Source organism: Mytilus trossulus, chromosome 6 (genome assembly GCF_036588685.1).
Source record: "Mytilus trossulus isolate FHL-02 chromosome 6, PNRI_Mtr1.1.1.hap1, whole genome shotgun sequence".
Classification (NCBI taxonomy): domain Eukaryota; kingdom Metazoa; phylum Mollusca; class Bivalvia; order Mytilida; family Mytilidae; genus Mytilus; species Mytilus trossulus.
This window is the reverse complement of record NC_086378.1, coordinates 10,742,109-10,768,175: the sequence shown is the minus strand read 5'-3', so window position 1 is coordinate 10,768,175 and position 26,067 is coordinate 10,742,109. Positions and strand designations below refer to the sequence as shown.

At 31.3% G+C, this 26,067-nt stretch overlaps 1 protein-coding gene across 6 annotated transcripts in view; it reads left to right on the top strand.

Moving 5' to 3' along the window:
• The first annotated feature begins 3,537 nt into the window (after positions 1-3,537).
• The window catches only part of LOC134720777 (WD repeat-containing protein 7-like), a 45,327-nt gene continuing 22,797 nt past the window's right edge, over positions 3,538-26,067 (top strand). The window contains exons 1-12 of one of the 6 annotated variants that reach the window (XM_063583272.1): positions 3,538-3,663; positions 7,298-7,471; positions 8,060-8,166; positions 8,923-9,001; positions 9,955-10,123; positions 13,128-13,198; positions 14,071-14,187; positions 17,250-17,395; positions 18,158-18,184; positions 23,089-23,179; positions 24,283-24,454; positions 24,740-24,822. In XM_063583272.1, the coding sequence (XP_063439342.1) occupies positions 7,310-7,471; positions 8,060-8,166; positions 8,923-9,001; positions 9,955-10,123; positions 13,128-13,198; positions 14,071-14,187; positions 17,250-17,395; positions 18,158-18,184; positions 23,089-23,179; positions 24,283-24,454; positions 24,740-24,822 (1,224 nt within the window). In that variant the 5' untranslated portion in view covers positions 3,538-3,663; positions 7,298-7,309. The other 5 variants (XM_063583270.1, XM_063583269.1, XM_063583271.1 and 2 more) reach the window with 5 other exon arrangements.

Here is a 26,067-nt window from a genome sequence, read left to right as displayed (position 1 = left end):
CTACTGAATTATTTTACTTTCTGGGTTTGTAATAACATGAGCATAGACGGGTGCCACATGGGAAGCAGAATCTGCTTACCCTTCCGGAGCACCTGAGATCATCCCAAGTTTTTCGGTTAGTCTTTAGTTTTTTATGTTGTGTCTTGTGTACTATTATTTGTCTGTTGGTCTTTTTCATTCTTAGCCATGACGTTGTCAGTTTTGTTTTCGATGTATTAGTTTGAATGTTTCTCTGGTATCTTTCGGCCCTCTTTTATCCTGTTTCCTTGATACAATTGTAGTTATCAAAGGTACCAGGCCGGTTATAATTCAATACGTCAGACGCGCATTTCGTCTACATAAGACTCGTCAGTGACGCTCAAATCAAAATAATTATAAAGCCAAACAAGTACAAAGTTATAGAACATTGAGGACCAAAAATTCAAAATAAGCCAAATATGTCTGTGATAAGAAAATCCTTAGTTTTTCGAAAAAAAACTCTTTGTAAACAGGAAATTTATAAAAATTACCATTTAATTGATATTCATGTCATCATCGAAGTGCTGACTACTGGGCTGGTGATATCCTCGGGCATAAAACGTCCACCAACAGTGGCATCGACACAGTGGTGTAAAAAGTTATCAAAGGTACCATATATATAACATCATCTTCGCTAGCCAAGGGTTACGATCCACTTGGAGGATCTCAACCCTTGGCTAGCGAAGATGTCTCCAATATGGAACAATAATATTTTTATTATTGTTACATTTCCATGTAGCCAGTGCCCCCTTTTTATCCTGGGTTGGGAAGCCCCCTTTTCAAAATGACAGGATCCGCGCCTGTACGTAATTAGTATATAAACTGTACATATCAGTATGGCAGTGGCTATTTGACCGGCACCGGCTAAATAGCAAATTTGATACTTGACCGGCACCGGCAAAATAGCAAATTCGCTATTTAGCCGGCACTGATTAAAACTGTTCATTGATGTGATTAATAGAGAATAAAAAACTTTTCAATTATAATTTAAAACAATTTTATCACAATATCAAGCATTAAAAATATAGAACAATAAAAAATAAAATATTGAAGATGTTAATAATTTTTAACTTTATAATATCAATTAAAAGTATGAAAACAGATTTATTTGTACATTAATTTACTAAATATATCTTTTCTAAAATATTTATAAAAAAGTTAATGCCCAAATCTGTGCAAAATATCCTGCCATGCGATAAAATAGTGATTTGTAAAACTACGTACATCATAAAAAGGACATTATTAAAGTCAGGAACTGTAATTCAGTGGTTGTCGTTTGTTTATGTGTTACATTTGTTTTTCGTTCATTTTTTCAATTTACATAAATAAGTTAATTAGTTTTCTCGTTTGAATTGTTTTACATTAATTGTCTTATCTGGGCCTATTATAGCTGACTATGCTGTATGTGCTTTGCTCATTGTTGAAGGCCGTACGGTGACCTATATTTGTTAATGTTTGTGTCATTTTGGTCTTTTGTGGGTAGTTGTCTCATTGGCAATAATACCACATCTTCTTTTTTTTTTTATTATTCGTAGCAAATATAAATTTTATATTTGCTACGAATTTCAAAATGACACATGATTTAACATTTGCAATTGTTACAAAACCAATTTTTTACCTTTGAAACGTTTTTTAGTCTAGCACAAGATAAAGGTTACCGCCACTCCAAACATGAACTACTCATTACACTGGCTTCCTTTGAATCTGCATCATATATGCAAATTTTGCATATGTAGATAGGGTTCTTTTTCTTCTCTTTATATACGCCCTTGATAGCTTCCCATGCATCTTTTTGACAATACTTTTTTATTAAATCAATGTTCACAATTGAGTCCAAACAAGAGGCAGTTAAAAGTTCAGGTCTTGCTTTAACTTGTTCTCGTTATTGAAATGTTGTTATTAACAGCATGTTTGGATAGTATCCAGAAGTAAGCTTTGTAAAAAAAAACACCATTTTTTCCGTTTTGTACTTTTAAATGGACTTAAATCTTTTGCCAGGAAGCAACACATTTACTCTGTGATTAAATTTTCAAAAATTTAATGACTTTCTTATCTTATTTCTAATTAGTACGAAACTTGGACAGAAGCTTGTATCTAGAAGGAAATTTTGTTAACTAATATTTTGTACCTGTGTATCTATATTTTACTTATACATGAACATTTTCTTCCAGTTAACATTACATACAGTCTGCAGTTAAAGTTTTTAAAACATTTATTAGATTCATAAACTATCATGGATTTTTAACAAACTTGGACAGAAGGTTCTTACAATCAAAAGATAGTATCAAGAGGAACATTTTTATTGTTTTTTCCTCGTTTTTGTTGAGCCTGCCATTTACAGCAAAAGTTGTTTTAGATACAAAACTATTAATTTGCGGACACTTGGAACTTTCGAATGAACAAAATATTCAAATTTTCAAACATGTTCAAAATTACACAAAAAGGTCAAACAGATTTCTTATGCCTTGATAGAGCGTTATTATTGCTGACACGGGACGTCATCGTTGTCATCAATCCACAAGTCATCGTCACAGAAGTATACGATTTTTCAAACTTTCTTTTTCCTTTTTTACTTTGTCTCCTCTTTGTTCACCTATGAAAGCTAGTATTATATTGTATTAACTGTTTGTTTTATATGCATGTCCATTATATTATACTATTATTGTAACTTTATATTGTATTATGGAGAAGACTTCATAAGTATGATTTACTTGTGTCTCATGAATCCATTTTGCTTTAATTCAGCAAATAAAATATGTTTAAACTAAAACAGCAAAAGTAGGCGAGGCACTGGGTTCCGCGAAAACCTTACATATTTTTTTCTAAATGAGAGTAATATTTTGATTTTTAGAATATTTTTAATTTGAAAATTAAAAGTTTTTTTATTGTACTGTATTTTTAATGCTTGATATTGTGATAAAATGATTTTAAATTATTATTAAGCTTTTTTTATTCTCCACTAATCATATCAATGTACAGTTTTATTCCGTGCCGGCTAAAAAGCAAATTTGCTATTTTGCCGGTGCCGGTCAAATAGCAAATTTGCTATTTAGCCGGTGCCGGTCAAATAGCCACTGCCTATCAGTTTATCTGGGATTAACTTTATATTAATCTGGACATTCTTTTCATACTCCACAGGGATCAGGTAATTTCTATGTTAAAGCTCCGACCTAGCTGTCTCTGTAACTTTTATACTTAGAATTATTACCATTAGTAAATACAAGTCCAAACCAAAATATAAGAACTGGTCTTGAGTTCAATGTTATCAAGGCTTTGTATAGAGAGTCCGAGAGAGAGTCTCACTATACCAATCTTGTTATTATCATGTTTTATCTCAGTTTTGTTCCTTTGATAGTAATGAAAAATTTACGAAAAATTTATACCTTGAAAATCGGATTTGTTTCGAACAGCGGTATACTACTGTTGCCTTTATTTATTTCCGAATGAAAGTCGTCACCGATTTCATTTTTTATCTTAGTTTTATGCGTAGTGATATGCTCTCAAGATGATTTTTTTTGCTTTATATTTTGTAATCTAGATTTGTTAATGAAACAATATCCTATTATTTCAAATTGATTTTTAAAGATTGAAAACTACCTGCATTTCAGATTTAACATCAAAACATTTTGTGAATTACTTTATGTCGTAAGTAACCGGAAAAGGAGCTGTTAGGCACATTATCATTTGACTTTTTACGGAAAATCAACATATATTGACCCTATTGGTTAATTCTGTGTATTTCTTCAAATGTAGAGGGGACCATTGTTTGTATTAAGTAAATCACACCTGTTAGCATTTAACCTGTTAGCATTATCCCTCATTGCCCTTACAAAGAATTGTGGAACTGATTAGAAATAAGAAGTATTTTAGATCATCTGACATCTGTTTCAGTACTGACACTGTCACAGGCACTAATAGTAATACAAAATATGATTTGTTACTGTATATACAAGGATTTCTAACTATACAAATCCTTGGTATATATAAAGAAAAAATATGCCTTGTAAACAACAGAATGAAGTTGAACTTCTTGTTCTGCACACTACGGAATCAAGTTGAACTTCTTGTTCTGCACACTACAGAATAATCATGATAATGACATTTTCTCCTCCATATCACTAGGGAAGTTTATAAATTTTATACAGTTGAATATAGTTAAGAGCTTCAAGTTCAAGGCTGATCTCCAGCACCTTCACTAGGTGACGCTCTCTTCTGTTGAGTACAAGCGAGAATTGGTATCTTCAATTGAATTATAGTTATCCCGTACCATTGTAAACTCGTACCAACGTCAACTCGTACCACTTTAGAAAAACTCGTACCAGTGCAAACTCATACCACTGCTAACTCGTACCAACTTATTTAAATGCATATAAATGGTGTTTAATGACGTAATTTACTTTCACTCAATGTCTCTCAAGTCTGTAAAATGTATATAGTTTGAAAGTACAATGACCACTTTGTAGCTAATGTTCCCTGTCTATTGGATAGAAAATACCGTGGCAGATTTGCTTTGTTGTCTCCTTTGAAAAGACTTTTTTTTTAAACTTTTACTGTTAATTTAATTTTCAATCATTCCAAAGTAATTATACTTATACCCCACGCAACGAGTTGCGGAGGGTATAATGTTTTTGACCCGTCTGTCCGTCTGTCAGTCCGTCCGTCCATCCGTCCTTCAGTCCTGTTTCTTGTCATCGCAACTCCTCTCAAACCACACAACAGAATTTCACGAAACCTTTTCAGATAGTAAGGACATACTATGTAGTTGTGCATATCGACGGGAAATTGCGATTCAATTTTTTTTCTAGGAGTTACGCCCCTTCGAACTTATTTACTATAATGTACTACTGCAACAGTTTGTCATCGCAACTCCTCTCAAACCACACAACAGAATTTCACGAAACCTTTTCAGATAATAAGGACATACTATGTAGTTGTGCATATCGAGGGGAAATTGCGATTCAATTTTTTTTCTAGGAGTTACGCCCTTTGAACTTATTTACTTGTATGTACTACTGCAACAGTTTGTCATCACAACTCCTCTCAAACCACAAAACAGAATTTCACGAAACCTTTTCAGATAATAAGGACATACTATGTAGTTGTGCATATCGACAGGAAATTGCGATTCAATTTTTTCCCTAGGAGTTACGCCCCTTTGAACTTATTTGCTTCAATGTACTACTGCAACAGTTTGTCATCGCAACTCCTCTCAAACCACACAACAGAATTTCATGAAACCTTTTCAGATAATAAGGACATACTATGTAGTTGTGCATATCGACGTGAAATTGCGATTCCATTTTTTTCTAGGAGTTACGCCCCTTTGAACTTATCTACTATAATGAACTACTGCAACAGTTTGTCATCGCAACTCCTCTCAAACCACACAACAGAATTTCATGAAACCTTTTCAGATAATAAGGACATACTATGTAGTTGTGCATATCGACGTGAAATTGGGATTCAATTTTTTTTCTAGGAGAAATAAATACGCCCCTTTAAACTTATTTGCTTCAATGTACTTCTGCAACAGTTTGTCATCTCAACTCCTCTGAAACCACACAACAGAATTTCATGAAATTTTGTAGATAATAAGGACATACTATTTAGATGTGCATATTGGCAGGAAATTAATTTTTCTTATACAATTTTTTTTTCTTTCACTTATTTAATTTCTGCAATGACAATGTGGGGACGTGGGGTATGTGAGCGTGCTCACTAAGGTTCTTTAATTCTTCATGAATAAATCCTAGCAGTTAATCAAAATGATTTCCAAAATGAAATTCTGACTTTTTATAAATAACAAGTTACAATAAAATGTAACCGTTTCCTGTTCCCGAATTTTCCCGCCAAAAAGAACATGGCTTTCAACAATTGTAAACAAAACATTCAATTTGTGATCATGGATTACAGCATTAATTAATTTAATTTTGATATTGATATTCAACTTAAGGTACAGTTAAAGCAATGTTTTTTCTTTCTTCTGGATTATAACTACTTTGAAAGATCAGCTTAAAAAATACCGGTAAAGCTATTTAGAAAAACATTCGTATTTTTGTCTATAAAATCCAGTAGACAAGTAATTCAACATTAGTTTTATTAAGTTAACAAAAAATACCATCAAATATTCATAATTTTTAATATATTTTTGATGGTACGACTTTGCACTGATACGACTTCCCAGTGGTACGAGTTAACTTTTTTGGTACGAGTTAACAAGGTACATTTGTACAAGTTTTCGTTGGTACGAGTTAACTTACTCATATGGATACAGATTTTGACCATTTACCATATATATATATAAAAAGAAGATGTGGTATGATTGCCAATGAGACAACTCTCTAAAAGAGACCAAATGACACAGAAATTTACAACTATACATGTACAATGTACATGTAGGTCACCATTCTGCTTTCAACAATGAGCAAAGCCCATACCACATACACAGCTAATATGACATGTATGAGGCAGGTGTTCTTCTTCCGGTAAGCGGCCACTGTCAACTGGTTGACAATTCTGCCACATTTTGGAGTGAGCCCATGCAATATTTTTGAAATTTAATTAACCAATAGAATGGGATCAATTTAATATATATACAGGTGCAATTTAAAAACATGCCATTTAAATCTAATGACGAAGCTGAGCCTTGAAAGATTCAGGACTCAGGGCACAGACAGTAGAGTTGGGCAAGGTGTTCTTAAATAGAACGACTCCTGCCGTACAGTTGTTTTACATGATGGTATTATAAGTGCCTTTTCGTTTTTATTTCTGGAAGGGCGTTCATTTGGTATTAGCTTACTGGATGAATCGATTTGACAAAGTTGTTCTGTAGCTTACACATCATTATTGATGTTACCTGTGAAAGGGAATAAGTCGGTATCAATTACATTTTGTAATTTCTAATATATATTTTAATGTTAAAAAAGAAACACAAATACCATAACATTTCCTATGCTTGTTCTATTGTTACTCATAGTCTCATGACCAACAAGACTGGAAGTAAGGAAGAAAGAGATTTCTGCGCAAATGTTGGAAAATGAAAAAATAAGCAAGAGTTACTTCTCTTTTGTACTCTTGTTGGAGGTCTATGTCCACATGTACAAGTGCCAACACATTTTGACAGAAAAACAAGATTTATATATCTGTTTTTATTGTGTTGTAACATCAAGCCATATATATTCATGGTTGCTGATTTATTGACATTAATGCAACACTTCTTGCACATACATTATTCTTGAATTTGTTATATTTTTACATTTGCCTTTATCTTTAATTGCAGATAGAATTGAAAATGTCTACTGGTGGAAATCTTGTTGTGCCGATGGTATTATGGGGAGATAACTGTCCTACTCACTGTATATCAGCGGTGTTGATGACACCTGACCAGAGAACTATTATCACTGGATGTAATGATGGACAGCTTGGTATATGGGATGTCACAGAAAATTGGCAGGTAAATGTGTAAATGCTGTTTTGTTCCGGCTTTGGAAAGTCTGGGCAGAAAGAACTAACTAGCTGAAAAAGTTCCGGAGGAACTTATTAACTAGTTACTTTGTTCTTCCTCTGGTTTAAAACTTCCACCAGAACATATCAACTAGTTAGAAAGTTCCTTATTGCCAAACTAGTCAAAACCGCAACTGACAAACTAGCCCAAAAGTTCCAACGGAACTTTTCAACCAGTCACAAAGTTCCATTTGGAGAATTGATACAAAGTAAAAGCGCAGCATATTATATTTGAACCTCTCGAAGGGGAACCAAGATACTGACTAAGAAAGTCAAAAGGAACTTATCAACTAGTCACAAAGTTCCTCTTTGGCAAATTAGTCAAAACCAGAACTAACAAACTAGCTGATGGAACATAGGGGCTGTTACAAATGCACCATTGTTCTTTATTCTTTATTTTATGAAGTTGAAAAAGATGAATACAAATGTTAAGGTAAAAAAAACAGGGGAAAAAAACAGGTAAAAAAAAAATTGTTATAGATTGCTCAATAAAAATTCAACCAGAGTTTACGCAAGTATGTTGTTAATTTATTTTTAGATATTTCCAAGAAGTTTACTATTTGGACATACTACTGCAATCACTTGTTTAGCCTTAGGCAGTAGCAAATCAGAAACTCCATATGTTGTCAGTGCTTCAGAGAATGGGTAAATTTATATTTATGTAGTTCTACTATTACTAACAGTGCTTCAGAGAATGGGTATATTTATATTTATGTAGTTCTACTATTACTTACAGTCTCAGGGGTGTGGAAATATTTGTTGAGCACTTGTCCCAGGGCAAGTATAAATGTAAATCTGACTTGTCCAGAAAAACAGTTACTTGCCCTGAAATTCCTAATAAATATTGATGCAATAATTTTTACTGGATAAAACATGGTTCTTGACACTGTTTTGCATCACAATATACACAATGATTGACTTTGATGGTATTCATGCAAATAAGTAAAGGAGGTTATGGGTTAACATCAATGAGACAGAAACAATTACTTGTCCAGGTGGTCAAATGTATGAGTCAGGCATAGCATTTCCACACCCCTGCTTACAGTACATTTGTTTCCATGACTGGAGCATTTTACATCATATATGAAGAAAAAAAGTTTGATGTTAAATTGATGCTACAACAAAGGATGTAATTTTAACCTTAATTATTTTTGTAAAAGGGAAATTGGCTGTATATATTATAATAGCATATTTTCTATAGGAGGAGTATTATAAAGATGTGGTTTGAGAACATGTAGGACAACTATCATCTGGAGAAATATATACATTTAGGATGCAGTTCTTGAAAGTTAGTGAAATGGACATCATCCTAAACTTTCTTTTTTTTGTTAAACAAAGTTAGATTTATAACCCATTATGAAATGAAAACCTGTTGTGAATCAGTGTAATGTCTAATTTCAGAGAGATGTGCCTTTGGGATATAAGTGACGGTAGATGTGTAGAATGTAGCAAGTTAACAGTCACACACACAAACATGCAGGTAAATAGGATGATAGTAAAGTATGGACTGGACTACTGGCATGGAAAACAAGTTCCTTCATAAGGCTAATAGTAAAGTATGGACAGTACTACTGGACTGGAAACACTATCTCCTTTATAATTATAAATTCCAAATGGAAAAAGTGTTCTCAAATAGTATTTCTACTGGAATATATATATTACAGTATATGTTCCCAGCAGATTAAAGGGTACAATATTTTTTATTCCAACAGAAATAGATATTATAACATTCTTTATAAAGAAGTTTCTAGTGGAACATCTGTTAGGAAAACAAATAGACTTTGACTTTACAAACATTGTAAAAGTCAATTATAAAAAGAATAACTAAATAAAAGTGGATATTAATAAAAGGAGATCTTTGGCAAATGTCATTGAGATACATGTAGCAACCAAGCTGCTCATAGCAAAGAAATCATGTAAAGGTTAACATAATATCTTGCCTTTCATGCCTTTACACAAGTGTAAATAACAGAGAGAAGATACCAAGGAGTCAATGAAAAACCTGTTAAAGAAAATAAACATTTGTTAAAAGAGAAAAGACAAACAACAGTGCACAAAACACTACACATAAAACTTGAGATTGAGCAACTTGCCCTCAAAACAAACACCAAGGTTGTACTCAAAACAAAAACCAAGGTTGTACTCAAGTCCCATGGGAGGGAAAACAGTTCTTTATATACTTATGGCACCCAAAATGTAAGAATCCTGAGTGAAAAGTTACATAAAGTGAAGATGCAATCAAGAAAATATGCAATGAATCCTATTCTATTTGATAGTGAACAAATGGGAAGCAGAAGTATGAAATTTATATTAATGTTTCCTATCATTCTAGTATTGTGTGCATAATATAGAAATATAAGACATCTATAATTTCTTATAGAGTTATTTCAATATGAAAAATTGTTAATACAGAAATTGTTTGTTCTATTCCAGTCTTACTATTTTAAGAACTCAAAAGACCTACGTCTAGTATGTAATGGTTATTATCCAGAAATTCTTATTATTGACCCATTGACCTTTGACACCTTGTACACATTGTGTTCCAAAGTATTGCCTGATTGGATAAGTGCATGCTGTGTTCTCAGACCAGTAAAAAGAGAAGGTAATGTGTTATATTGATTTTATTAAAGTAATGTAAAGCAACTTATTTTAGCAGATACTTTATTTCTTGTTTATCCCTTTCTAGTCCATTTTGAGGCAATTTAATTCCGCGATTCTTATGTTTACTTGATGTAGATAAATAAAGAAAAATATTAGTTTTGAGTATTCGTAATGATTTATATTTGCATTATTTTTATTATACCCCCGCCTTGAAAAGGGGGGTATATTGTTTTACCTCTGTCTGTCCGTCAGTCCATCTGTTTACATTTTTCTCAGGAACTACAATACAAGGATTTCTGAAATTTGGTTTTAGGGTTTATATAAGTCTGCTATACCGTGTGATTGGTTTTCAGATTTATCACTCAACAACTTCCTGTTAACCGACCACTTGTATGATTTTACACATGATAGCCAAGTTGAAAATTTTTGAACGCTTGTATATTTCTATACTTTTAAAATTATCCACTTACGGCGGGGGTATCATCAGTGGACAGTAGCTTACAGTTTCACTTGTTCTACATGTGAAAGTCATGAAAAAAAATTAGTTGATGTAATTTACAAACTGTGGTTATGTGCTTGAAATAAAGATTTTATCAAATGTTACACTGATCTCCATTCTTCATAATCTTTTAATGACAATGGTTAAAATAGTAAAATAACTTTCTTGCAAGCAGTAAAAAAGCTGTTGGAATTTAGCATTACAAATTTAAAGAAAACTTTGAAATACATAAATTGATAGATAGAAATAAGTTGTTGTTATGGTTTTAAATGAAAATGTAAAGGAGTGGGACAAGAAGATTTCACTAAAAGCCTCTTATCCTCATGGTCTTGGCTGCAAACATGTTCTGATTCTCATTTTGACTTTGAAGGTAATGAATACATATATTTTTGTTTTGATTACATATTGGTGAATTAAGGTTGTTAAAACATAAAAATGATCTTTGCTTAGAACTTGACAAAATTGTAAATAATAATAAGGTGACTCAAAAGAGATGATATTTGGGAGATTCTAAAAGTGACCATTGAAATGAGGTGACTGTTTAGGCAGGTTTTACTGTATATCATTTAAAGAGAATTTTGTGATAGTAAATTTAGCCAGATAGAATTGAAACCATGTTCAATGAAAGAAAATATTGAAACTGATTGAACATTAAAATATACTCTTCAAGAAAGTTGAAACATGGCTTTTCAATATATTTTGTTTTATATGCGTTTTATTTTTCCTTCTGTATTTGTAAATATATTTGAATGAAATTATTTTCAGATGAAAGGAGTAAGTACTTGAGTGACTGAAATAAAATAAAAACTATTGAAAATGAATGATTTCAATGTTCATTAACCTATTTTTCTTTCAATTGCAATTTTTAGCCATGGTAAAAAAGACTTTTACAGTCTTTACATGCTTTTGAATTATTTGATGCTGTTACACATTTTTCTTACTACTGTGGATTCATTTATTTACTTGGGGATCAATTTTTCGTTGATTGAGGAAAACTTCCATTTTCGTGGATATTTGATTTCGTGGTTTGGCCAATCTTTATATACAAAGCATATTAAAAATTTGTAATTTGTTGAATATTAAAATTCATGGTTATATTCTGAGGAATAATAATAATTCCACAGTACCAACTAACAATCAAGATAGATTATTGCTTTACTAAATTACTTGTGATATAAAAAAGATATTAGAAATCTAGTCAATGCTAGGAACTCTGTAAGACCTTTCCTAAATGCAGAAATGAATATGTTATAATATTTCTGATAACCTATAAAAAATCATTGCTTTTGTTGAAAACAAAATTTTACTATCTAGAAAACCTTTATCAATTTTCTGCTAAATCTTCAGCATAAAACTGCCTTTCCTTACTAAATGATCAAATGGAATATTTTCACTGCTTGAAAGTCCTGTACAAATAATGATGTACATGTATTACATTATATGCAGTTTGTCATATGTGGATTTTCCTGTACAAATTTCAAGATTTTTAACAATGTTTGGGGGATTGTTATTCCATGAAAATTTGTCATAAATTTAACCATGTTTGAGGATCCAATTGTTATTCCATCAACATTTGTCAGTGTTTTCTGCAGATATTTTTTCCGTTATATAGCAAAATGCATTGAGTACTAGTATGAAGATAAAAGTAATGACTTTGGTTAGCTTGCTTATTACTGTGAATTCACTATTAGATTAGGTAAACTAGTCTACCCTCTTTCAAGAGTAAACTTGTCCAACAGATAACCCATCTCTGACTCAAGGACTAGACTACTCTGAAAGGAGGGTAGTATAGTAAACCTTATAATGATTTCACAGTTCAGCTAGCATGCATGCTAATCAGACATTACCTTCACCTACACACATCAATGCATTTTACTGAAATTACATTGAAACTTTGCAGTGTTACATGCTATAGCTAAATAGCTGTGTGCTTGTTGTCTCTTTAATCCATTTGCTATTTTTAGTTTTTTTATGCCAATAGTTATTTTATAGGCATTTTGTTTATTTCTAAATGTGAATAATAAAAAAGTATTTGTATATACATGTACAAGTTTTAACAATTATGATTTGTATAATTGTATAAATAAACCAATTTTTCAAGACGTTTCTGCCATTGACCTTCTTCAGTTCTTTACTTTTTCCTCTCAACTACATGGCTGAAATTACATTTGTATTTCCTTTTCAATCTTTTCAAATACAAATGTAATGTCAGCCATCTAGTTGAGAGGAAAAATAAAGAACTGAAGAAGGCCAATGGCCGTAACGTCGTGAAAAATAGGTTATTTATACAACTATACAAAGTATGTTCCCTATTGGAATTTTGAAAACAAGAATTATGAATTGTATCTAGATAATTTCTCTATAGAATGATAGACAGACACATTGAATATGATGTAATATTCACTTACTTAATTTATATGCAAAAGTTTAGTTGAAGCATTGTATGATTTGTTCATTAATATTTTTATCATGCTTTTGTACATGGAACTATTTTTTTTTTCTGTAGAGGATGTTTTGTTGGCAATAACCAACTCTGGTGCGGTGAAGATCTGGATGTTGACTGGTTATGAAAATAGGGTAGATACTTATTGTAATGTTTATTTACATCTTTATCCAGTGATGTTCCCATGGCCTTTTAGCATCATGGTAATGTGATGTTATATTTTTAGAATGTGATTCTATCTGAATTGGTTTTCATATAGATAATGTTATGAATGTGATGCTATAATTGTTTGAATCAAGATGATATTTCAAATTTCCTTGTTAACCAAGACGCTAACTGATTTATCTGGGAAAAAACACTGGTTTATGTATATAATTACTACACCGGATTTTAAAAAGAAACATTATCATTATCAACTAATGATAGGAAATTAAATTCTAAGAATATCATTGATTTGAATTTTTGATTGAATCAACTAAATGTCATTATCTTCTTTAATTGACACATCTGGTTTGTTATGAAAATCCATACAAAAATCAAATACCTTGACTTCCATTTTGTAGTAGAATGGCTCTGATTAAACAGATACTGTTTACAGATAATAAGAATAAAAGATGAATAACCAAAATCCATATTTTCACTCTCGAATTGTTTAAAATATGAAATGAAACTGTCTACTTCAAGTGATAAAATTTGGAACAAATATTATTTCTTTTGGAATAAATATGTTTCAACTTCCTAACGGAATATATGGTAAAGAATATTTGTTCCTTCCAGAACAGATCTTATGACATTGTTTATAACAAAGTTTCAAGTAGAACATTTGTAAGGTGGAACAAATTATGAAATATATACGTTTACAATGTAAGCCCTTTAAGAAATTGATATCACATGTGATTTTTGCTTCTAGATATTTCTCTCAACTTTTCTTAGAATCTTTGCACTGGGAATAGCAATCAATATAAAGTGACAAAATAGATCATTGTATAAACTATATTTGTGATAGGCTCAGCCAGTGTTTGAAGAAGAATCTAAGCAGATAAGATGTCTGAATGCAGAAACTTTAACATGTTGTACTTTTAACCAGAGGACTGTCCTTATAGTCTGTTCCAAGTATTGGCAGGTAAGATCTTCTGAATTCTGATTGGTTAAATTGTTTTAATGCAAGCTAGTGATTGGACAAAATCGAAATTATAGGTTGTTCAAGGTAAGGTGTTTGCTTGTATTTTTATATTTTATATCTTTTTATCTTTAAATTCTATTCACTGCTTGTTTAATGATATTAGATGTTTGAAATTTTTAACTTAGGCAGAAAATAGAGTTAACATGTTTGATGAGCATGCTTTAATTTATACACATCAGGATTTTAAATAGAATCTTATGATGCTTAAAATACTTTCATATACATATGTATATCTCAGATACGATTTATTTTTTATTTTTATCAAAGTTTATTCCAATCTTCATTGATTATCTTCTCATTTTTCATGTAAATTATTGCAGTTTTCTACTTATACATGTCTAATGATATGCTCTTAGAAATTTGTCTTATACATTTAATAAAAAGGTTTGCTAGCTCTTATTTGTATTACTCTAACATTTATAATCTAAATAAACAAAAATTAAAAATACATATTTGAAATATTAGGTCAATTGACAGTAAGAAGCCATTTCATCTTCAATGCTGCTGATTTAAAAAAAAAAATGCATGTATCGGATTGTATGTTTTTGATAAATGATTTAAAACACTTATTGTATTATGAAACACTTTAAGGTAGTGTTTTGATTTATTAGAAATTTGCATATTTTGATTTAAAGGTGTATGATTTTGATGTGAAATCATGCTATGACAGAATTAAGGATAAACGTTTATTGGTAAGGCCTGCATGTTAGAACATAAAATGAAACTTCTGTATTGTTTAGCTGAGACTGTAAAATATATTGTATGTTCAAAATATTGAACAATCAATGACAGAACTAGTATGGATATGTCTTTTCTTGACATGTAATGACCTCTTGCATTGCTAATCATTTGTGAGTCATGCTTTTTGAAAATAAAAAAAATAAATGTTATTTACTGTCAGAAAGCTTTTTCCTGTTTTTACTGTTGTTTAGAATGCAAGTAGCTTTAAAAGTACTTGTTGACCATAAATGAAGATTTGAAAATCCATTTTACGCCTGACTGCATTTCCAAAATTTATAATACCACTATCTTGAATATTTTTAGAAGACAGCTATTCACAATGTGTCAACATTGATATGGATCATGACTTCAGACCTGAAGATAGGCAGTATTAACATTAAACCCAAATATATTTTATTAGACCAATGAGCTATAGCTAATAAGGACACATTTTGACATATAGGTTGTTGAGAAACTCGCAAACTTTAACACGACATTGTGGAGCCGTAAGAAACTTCTATTGTAACGTTATTCTATTATGTTATTGATACTCTATATCTCAATGTGGCTACTGCAATACAATAATACAGCTTTAAACTTTTGTTTCCTTCACAATATTATGGTGCAGTGACCAGGATAATATTGTGAAGGAAACAAAAGTTGTAAGCTGTATAATTGTTTTGCAGTAGAAACATTGAGATGAAGAGTAACAACAACATAATAGAATGACTTAACAATACTGCAATACAATTATACAGTTAACAACTTTTGTTTCCTTAAAAATATTATGGTGCCGTGACCAGGATCATGATATTGTGAAGGGAACCAAAGTTGTAAGCAGTATAATTTTATGCAACATTTATCTTCACACTTGCCCACACAAAGTTTATTTGCTAATTGACAATTCACTGTTATTTGTCCAATACCAATTTTCGTGGATACTTGTGAACCATAAATATATAAATTTTCAACGAATTATATTATTATTAAATTTTCTATAAGATTGTATTCAGCTGTTTTCTGCTGTTTGGTCGGTTTTTTGTCTCTTTCAATCATTCCCAATTTCCATTCTCAATTTTATTAAGACTTTGGCAAAACCAAGAAACCAAAAATCCATGAAAATGCAAGTATTACTCAATCCTCCAAAATGGTTACCCAAGAAAATAAATGAATTCACAGTACATGAAAATTAAAATAAACATCATTCAGTAGAATTATAATTGATGCAGAAGTTTCAAATTAATAATGCCCTGAATATAATAATCACTGTACTCAATATCAATCGTTGTTAGCTTTTTCAGCACAATATTTCAAAGTCGGAACAAAGTAGATTTGCTATTTTGAATGTCTGTTTCAGGATCACTTTAGTTAAACTGTTCTGTTTTCCAGTAGATTTTATGTTCATTTCATATTTGATTATTTGCATATATAATTTGGTAGTAGAAATGTAGCTTCATATGCATTAATTATATATGATGGGAATCAGTGTTAGAAAAAATATTAATACACGTGTATCAAGTTAGTAGAAATACACATACACAAAAAAAACACATTTAATTCATTATATTACACTTTAATTCATGATTTAATATATCAATTACTTTATTTTAAAAATATACCTTATTGTTATTTGGAAGTTCACGCCTGTTAACCCGAATATCTGCGTCTCTTGATTTATTGACGTCACACAACAGTCACTTTACATTGTGGTGTCAGATATTTTCTATTATGACATCAATAGTTTACAAGAACCTTTGTGATGTACAGTAATAAAGACAAAAAGTGATAAGGTGTAATGCACCAAACTTCAAGGTTATTAACAAAAATTGAAAACACCACTTACAAATTTGGTAGAAGATTTAGGATTTATGTTGTCTTATAACTGATATGCTCGAAGTACTGGAACTTTAAAGTATCAAGATATCTTGTTTGGTACATACCAAATGTACTCCTTTAAATGTTTAAAGTTATACCCCTCTAGTGACTAGCGCTTGTTGAACTATATAGGAAATTTCGTTTCACTAAATCCAACTGACTGATGCGACCTCTAGATGCGACCTCTAGATGTATAGCTTTTATGTACTTGTATTGATTGATTGCTTTGTCAATTTTGTTGACTTAACAGTTTTACCAATACCTTATGATACTGAATAAAAAATATGTTTTATATATGAGTCAGTTTTGTAAAAAAAATATTTTATACATAAACGTATTTTGATAAGTGATTGAAAACTGACATTTCTTTTTTATGATTAAGTTACCCGCCATTTTTTCCATTACAGATATATGATGCAGGAGATTTTACATTGTTATGTTCTGAGTCTAATCGTTGTGGTGAGCGCTGGTCTGGCGGAGATTTCATTAGTGTAGATAAAGTATTGGTCTGGAGTAGTGACGGCAAAGGCTACCTATATAAATTACCAACAAAGTAAGTTCAGAAACATTGATGAAGAAAAAATTTGAAATAAGATTTTATATAGTCTTCAGTTTGTTAGAGTTATCTCCTCTTTCATAAACTTCACATCATGCATATTCATATTTTAAACAATCTAGATGAGTTTTCATGTTTAAATTAGCTTATTATTGTTACATTACATATTTTGTATATATCTGAAAAACATTTTTAATATGAACAGAAATATCTGTTTAGCCTGGTCAAAATCATCACCAGAAACATGGTTTAATAATCGTTATAGAATGATTAGAAAATTCAATTTTATTTACTATTACTTATTATTGTAGTTTACATCGCAAAGAATGGATTTAGCTGATTTTTCAAATTTGCATATTTGAAAACTGTTTATGAGTACTTTTCAGGCTTGACAGATATTTAACTGTGGATTTATAATTATTCTTGGATACCAATTTTAGATGATTTTGTATTTAAAAGAAATTTTAAGCATAAATGTTTAAGGAACTTCAGATTTTTCTAAAAGCTTGTATGCACACTTTCAAATGAAATTAAATATCAACTCATATGTTTTTTTTTCTCCATAATCCCAAAAATTGGTTTCCCTGTAAAATGAATGAATCCACAGTATCATGAATTCAACTTGAGAGCAATGAAATCTAAATTTGCTGTTATTTAAGTAATTCATTTTGCTCATAAGTTTTCATTGAATATCAAATATATTAATAGAAATTTGTAGTTTCAGTAAAAAAAATCATTTTATATCATATTGCATTCTAGTTTACTGAAAGGAAAAGTTTTCACCAGGTAATATGTCAAGTCTGAAAATATTCTGTTTGTATCAAGCTTGTTCATGGCAAACATTCTATATAAAAAAAATGTTTTTTATGTTTTGGTTTTGCTGTGCCATGAAAAAAAAAAAGCTCTTACTTATGTTATTGTTGGCTCTTAGACACACGTAGAAAAGCAGTGAACTACTGTAGATTTGGCTAAAAGATTACTCTCCTAGTTTATCTTTCAAAAAAAATAATCTTTTGTAAATTCAGAAATTATTGTGATGTTTTTTAATGCGAAAAATGCAACTGGATAATTGAAATCTTTTATATGAATTTAACAAGATTTTTCTCAAAATCGCAAACATTTAAATCGCATTCAAAAAGTCATTTTAGTCTCAAATGACAAAATCACAATAATAACTGCCTCCAATAATTTCATAATTTACAGTATTACTTGTATAATTGCAGTTTGATGTTGCCATTAAGATGTTGCTTAAGACCAGAAATTGATATATTTTAGTATTTGATTGTTTGCTGTGAATGAGAGTATTAACAGAATCTCTAGTTGAGCTTTGTTTTCAGGCTTGATGTTTCATCATTGCTTTTTTAAATGTCTGTCACATTTATTTCAGTGAAATTTTCATTTTGACGCCACTCCTTTGATAGTAGTAGGGCAGTATTTCATTTTGACACAACTCCTTTGATAGTAGTAGGGCAGTATTTCATTTTGACACCACTCCTTTGATAGTAGTAGGGCATTATTGTTTTCTGGTATGAGTAACAGACGACACCACTCCTTTGATAGTAGTAGGGCATTATTGTATTCTGGTATGAGTAACAGACGACACCACTCCTTTGATAGTAGTAGGGCATTATTGTTTTCTGGTATGAGTAACAGACGACACCACTCCTTTGATAGTAGTAGGGCATTATTGTTTTCTGGTATGAGTAACAGACGACACCACTCCTTTGATAGTAGTAGGGCATTATTGTTTTCTGGTATGAATAACAGACGACACCACTCCTTTGATAGTAGTAGGGCATTATTGTTTTCTGGTATGAGTAACAGACGACACCACTCCTTTGATAGTAGAAGGGCATTATTGTTTTCTGGTATGGACCTGTCTGTTAGTCATTCTCTTCGTCCATCCTGTATCATGTTAAAGTTTTATTTTAAGGTAGATTAAAGTTTAGGTTCAAAGTCACATATCATGAAGTTGTGATCACATTCACTTGAAGCTTAGAACAAATGTTCATTAGGATGAAAATTTTTGAAATATTTTCAAAATTAGAATTTTGACCCAGATTGTTCAGTGAACACAGAATTGAGAAAGTGTAAGGGGACATGTTGTCCGATTGGAACTTGTTCTTTTTACTTCCTGTATTGAGTTAAAAGATTTAAAATTAACCAATTATAATTGATTTATTTTTCCTTGTAGTCTATAAATGAAAGTCCCTAAGACATATTTTACTATGATTAAGAATTTCCTTCTCATCATCACAAAGCCCTTGGTTCTGCTCCTTTAATGATTTTGAATAAAAAGGAAGAAGAAATATTTTGTTGTTGCTGCTTATAGAAAAGCTAAGCATCCAGTTGGTTATTAACTGCTGTGAATGTGGTGAAATACTTTTGTGAAATTCTTAACTGTATTTAGTTTTGCACTGACATGAGTACATAGATGTAATTCACATAATTAACCTATGTTTGAACTCTCTTTGTTACTCGTTTTTGGTTGATTATAATTTTTATTAACTGATTCCAACTTGTTTTTCATAAGTTTTTGTGACATATATATTTATGTTTAGAATCTTTCTCATTACAATGTGTAGTTATCATAGATGTTTAATTTTTAGATTAGTGTCATTTCCAAAATGAATGTATGTGTTGGTCAGGATTCTGATACAAAAAATGGCCAATAATCATAAAGAAATGGGTGACAAAATAGCAAAAACGCTTAAATGACAAGTTAGAGAAGTTGATTTGTGAGGAGCTTATGTTTTATGAAATAGAATACTGTATACCTCTTTAATGGATTTTCCTAAAATAACCATATTAAACTCAATGATAGAATTCATTTTATTTTAAGATTTTAACCGAAGGATATTTGCTGGTCATGTTTTGGAATTTTTGTCAGATTTTCGAAATCCTCTGGTTTTATCCATTTGAATACCTTAACATTTAAACTTATCTTTCACCTAAGGATTGCAGCTTTTGATTAAAGGATATCTGCATCTTCTTTTTTTTCATCATAACTAGACAGAATATTCCAATAAGGTGCAGTCGATAATAAAGTACCATATTTAAGAGTATTACATTTATTGGACATCATCATTCAATCACTGCAATATATATATGGACAAATCACAAAATTCATGATAAGCATCCTGTCCACATTTAAGCCCCAGATTCAATAATGTAGCCCAATATTTGCACCAAGATATCTCTGTGTACACTGCTTAGAGGCAAATTCATCCATTTTTAAAAACTGAGGTTCCAACCCCCTGAACCCACCCACTGGATCTGCAACTGTTACCCTAAGGTCAGGCCCCGTTCTTTCATACCAAGGAATATTTTCATTTTTAGAAAAAAATAATCTGATATTTGAAAACAAAGTCAGCTTTTTCTTGCTATCTTGGAAACAAAATTTATATCATGAAAACTTAGCAGGAGATATTTTTGTAAGCCACTTATGTATTGTAATTACAACATTTTTTCTAGGTCAGTAGAGTGAGTAGCCTCCCCTTTATTCTGAATATTTGCTTCTGCCTTATTTTTGTCACTTTAAAATCTTACTTCATTGCAATGCATAATATATTATTTTTCTTATAAATTGATTAAGATAACACAAATTTGGTGCATGCAACACTCTTTCTATAGTAACCTTCATCAGGAATGCTCCAATCAAAAAATTGGAAAGACGAGAGTTTATAGATATTATAAAACTAGCATGATCTTTGATGAGAGACATCACTGTATAATCTGAACCTTGGTGCATTACTTTAAACTTGCCTTACAAGGATTTCTGTGACTTAAGTGCCTCAATTAAACTTATTACAGTATAATTCATTCAAACCACAATGTACAATGTAGCATTAAGCTTGAGAAAGGAATTAATGAGTTAACTTTCAAATTTGCCTCAAAAAGGTCAAAACTTATGAACTGGTTTTCATGCAATGAGATAAGATTTTGTATATCGATCATCACAGCTTCATTACTCATTAGAAATATCAATCAGCAAGTTACAGCATCTTCAATTCTTCTACATGATCATGACTTTGCTAGTTTAAACTTGAATTTCTGAGATTTTCTTTAATATCTATGTCTAATTATGATTCTAATGCGATTTGGATGTAACAATTTTTTTCATTGGCTAACAGTTGCCGTCAAATCCACAGTTGACCAGGCGTAACTAAGGAGAGACCCGCCATTTTGAATTGATGAATCAACAAATGTTCGATTACTACTATATAATCAAAAATAAAACAACACCTACCTCGAATTTGCCGTTTTAATGTAATTTTATCCAAATTTGAAGCGTACAGGTAACGAAATATCCTCCAGTTTGTAAGTTTTCGTTTGTACGACGTCACGTTTAGCCATGACGTCTTTGTGCCAAAATTATTCATGAAGTTTCGCGGATTTTTTTTTATTTGACAAATTTAGACATTTTTTCAAGTTTTATCGTATTTTTTCTTTTTGTAATGCATTAGAATCGGAATAACAGTACTGTAGTTGAAGAGTTGCCACCGTCAATTTTGATTTGACGGTCGCAATTCTCCGTTTTACTGTCTCCGCTCCGCGTCGCCAGTAAAACTGCATTTGCGACCGTCAAATCTACAATTGACGGTGGCAACTCTTCAACTACAGTACTGTTATTCCTTAAATGTAGCAAACAAAACGACTGTTCATTCAAAAAAAAGATTGTCTTCAACATAAGGATTACAAAGCATGCAAATCAATAAATGTGTTTAAATTTGAAAAATTAAATGTTTATTTTGCTGCTTGAAATTAACAAATCATAATCCATCGACCATATGTCATCTTTTGACCTGTTTATTCATAACATAATAATGTTTGTTTTTCAGATTGTTTTACTGATTGGTTAGAGGTTTTTTTAATCAATTATTTATTCCGTTGTCCAAATTTTATGTTCCACATCATAATATATATGAAAATGGTATGGACTTCTTAGAGGGGTTTCTGAAATATACTCAATGTATCATATCTTACTCAGTATTCAGTTTTACTGTGCAGTTTGCCAAGATTTTTTTTATAACAGACACTAGTTGACATCTTCTTGTCTTTTTTGTTGTTGTTAGGCTGCTGTCTAATTGAAGTATGCCTTGCTTAATAATAATGTTTGACTCCTTAGGTATCAGATTATGTACAAATCTTCTAAATTTTCTTCTTTTTAAAAGCAACAAGATTTTGTAAGCCTTAACAATATATATTGCTAGGTCAGCTTTGACACTGCCTGGAACATTTGTATTGTAGGCATTAGGCTAATCTTTGCTTTGCATATGCAAGATATCATTATGGAATGTTGATGGTCCTTTTAACATTATATTTTTCACCACTTTGAGCCAAAATATGACAGAAATTCAATAAAGATAATGCTTATAGTTCAGCTTTAGTATTTAGTAACACATTATTAAATATATTTGTAATGGTTTACTGTATGTGCATAAAATTAAAGCATAAAATAAAAAGTCCATGTTTCATGTACTGAATTTTAAGTTATTTTAAAATAAGCCATTAACTTATTTGTATGTGTAAATGTTATGTTGAATATGGAAACTACTTCATGTGATACTTGTAATGTTAACTACGGTATTTAAGAAACACTTTTTTTGCAATGAATAACCCCCCCTCCAGTACACAAGTGAAGAAATTTCAATTGTTTGCAACTAGTTAAACAATTAAGTTTGTTTCAGTGCTGATTCTGAGAGCCAAGAATACCATAAACACAGCTACCAGCCATCATCACCACATGCTTACTACATCCTAGATATTTACTCTGATAATGTAAGTTCATTTAGTGTAAACTTTAGAAGATAAGTTTATTCAAAGTCTATAGTAATCTTGAAATATAGTCCTACACTTTTCTTTAAGATTTGTTTATGTTCCTAGAATAGACCAGTTCAAGCCTTGAAATTTTCTTGAAAGGTGTGTTCAATGTCTGGTATAGACTCCAGTATAGGTTAAACCTGGTATAGACTCCAGTATAGGTTAATCCTGGTATAGACTCCAGTATAGGTTAAGTCTGGTATAGACTCCAGTATAGGTTAAGTCTGGTATAGACTCCAGTATAGGTTAATCCTGGTGTAGACTGCAGTATAGGTTCAACCTGGTATAGACTCCAGTATAGGTTAAGCCTGCTATAGACTCCAGTATAGGTTAAACCTTGTATAGACTCCAGTATAGGTTAAGCCTGCTATAGACTCCAGTATAGGTTAAACCTGGTATAGACTCCAGTATAGGTTAAACCTTGTATAGACTCCAGTATAGGTTAAGCCTGCTATAGACTCCAGTATAGGTTAAGCCTGCTATAGACTCCAGTATAGGTTAAACCTGGTATAGACTCCCGTATAGGTTAAACCTGGTATAGACTCCAGTATAGGTTGAACCTGGTATAGACTCCAGTAGAGGTTAAACCTGGTATAGACTCCAGTATAGGTTGAACCTGGTATAGACTCCAGTATATGTTAAGGTCATGTTCAAAGTGTAAAGTAGGCTGTAGAACATCATGAAAATATTTTTATGCCCCACCTACGATAGTAGAGGGGCATTATGTTTTCTTGTCTGTGGGTCTGTTTGTCCCTTGGTTCATTTGTTCGTCCATCCATTTGTCCCGCTTCAGGTTAAAGTTTTTGGTCAAGGTAGTTTTTGAAGAAGTTGAAGTCACATCAACTTGAAACTTAGTGCACATGTTCCCTATGATATGATTCCAATTTCACAGTCCAGTGAACACGGGAAATGATAGTGCGGGTGGGGCATCCATGTACTATGGACATTTTTTTGTTTAATGGTATTTTTGTCCTTTCTCAAGATTTCAAATGAAAAATGACAAGACAAATTTTGTGTATATATATATACATACATGTATAAAGGATATTATTTACTTTCAGTCACCTGCTTGTTCACCTGCCATGACCTTCAACAAAGGCAAAGGAGATAAAGCCTCACCTCCATTACTAATTAGAGGTGACTCAGAAGGTCAGGTTACAATGTGGACCCTACCTACAGTATCAGAGAGGCAGATGACCCTGGTCAGACAGGAGAGTTTTGATAGATTGCCAGGTAAAAATCATCACTGATAAAAAAAAAAATTTTTTTTTAATAAGGCTCTTTGTGTTAATTTCTACAATGGTTTTTGTGCTCACATCATCATAGAGCATCATAGTTGTCAAGATAGCATTTCAGTTACTTTAAAAAAAATATGTTTAATTCACTTTTGATTCAAATTGTTTTAAGACTTTCCTTCTAACTTCAGTCAGTGTTTGAACCTTTAATTGACAAATTTTTTATCTGTATTACTTTTCCTATATTTAAAGTATTTTTTTTTAATCTACTATATAATTTAAGCTTTACCACCTAAATGTAGTAAGAGTTTGAAAGATGTATGGAAGAGTTTATATGAAACGCCTCCTGGAATTATTGATGGCTTTGTAAGTAGTTAATTTAATGATGATAGTATGTATGTATAAAAATGACAAAGTATAAGAAACAGGTTCTCAGAATTGTTACATAACTGCTGGATGTCTTCAAATAAATTGTTGATTGTGTTAGAATAATACTTGACATATCAACTTACACTTTCTTTGATGTTAATTTCAATTGAACACCTCGAACAAAACAGGATAAAAATACCTATATTGTACCTGTTCCTTAACCTCATTCAGATATAATAAGCATAACTAAAGTCTATATCAAATAGAAATACTTGAAGCTGTTTTAGGATTTATTTATCCATTTTCCAATCATAAATAAATTCCATTTTTATGCCCAATTTATGGGCATTATGTTTTCTGGTCTGTCTGTCCGTTCGTTTGTTCGTTCATCCATCTCGGTTTAAAGTTTATGGTTGAGGTAGTTTTTGATGAAGTTGAAGTCCAATTAACTTGAAACTTTGTACATGTGTTCCCGATGATATGATCTTTCTCATTTTAATGCCAAATTATATATTTTCCCACATTTTCACGGTCCGCTGAACATAGAAAATGATAGTGTGGATAGAGCACCCATGTACAATCTTGTTTCATCACTATGAATACTATTTATCGTGAATCCTCATTTTGATGGCTAAAAACTTGACTTTCGTCTAAATTGTTTTACATTTGTCATTTCGATGCCTTTTAATGCTGCCTATGCTGTATGGGCTTTACTAATAATTGAAGGACCAGAAAAAGGAGATTATTTTGTCACTTTTAAAAAATCTGTCCTAAGTCATGTTCAGCTTACCCAGTACTGCTTTGAGTTTATTCATAATACTATATTGAAAATGTTCATCAAAGTAGAGGGTTGGTTCAAAGCTGGAATCTAGCATAAAGGTCAAGGTCACAAACTGAATTAACTGGCAACCCCTATGATCAAGTAAACAAACTAAGTCAAAGCAAGAAATACTCATGTTTATATTTACATTGAAATATATATGGATCATAATTTGGTATTCAGCCTTTGGATTCTTTTTGTATCCTTTTTTATAAGTTCTAAAACTTTAACTTTTATTCTGTGGGTTGTGTTGGTGTTAGAATAGTATGAATGGAACAATTGAGTTTTTTGTGAAAAAATTAATACATTTTGATCCACCGTTTACGTGACAGGAAACCAAGCAGGAAACCAATCTTTATTTTCTTTATTTTGCACAATATATTTCAAAAGACATAAATGTACACCATTACTAGTGTTACTTG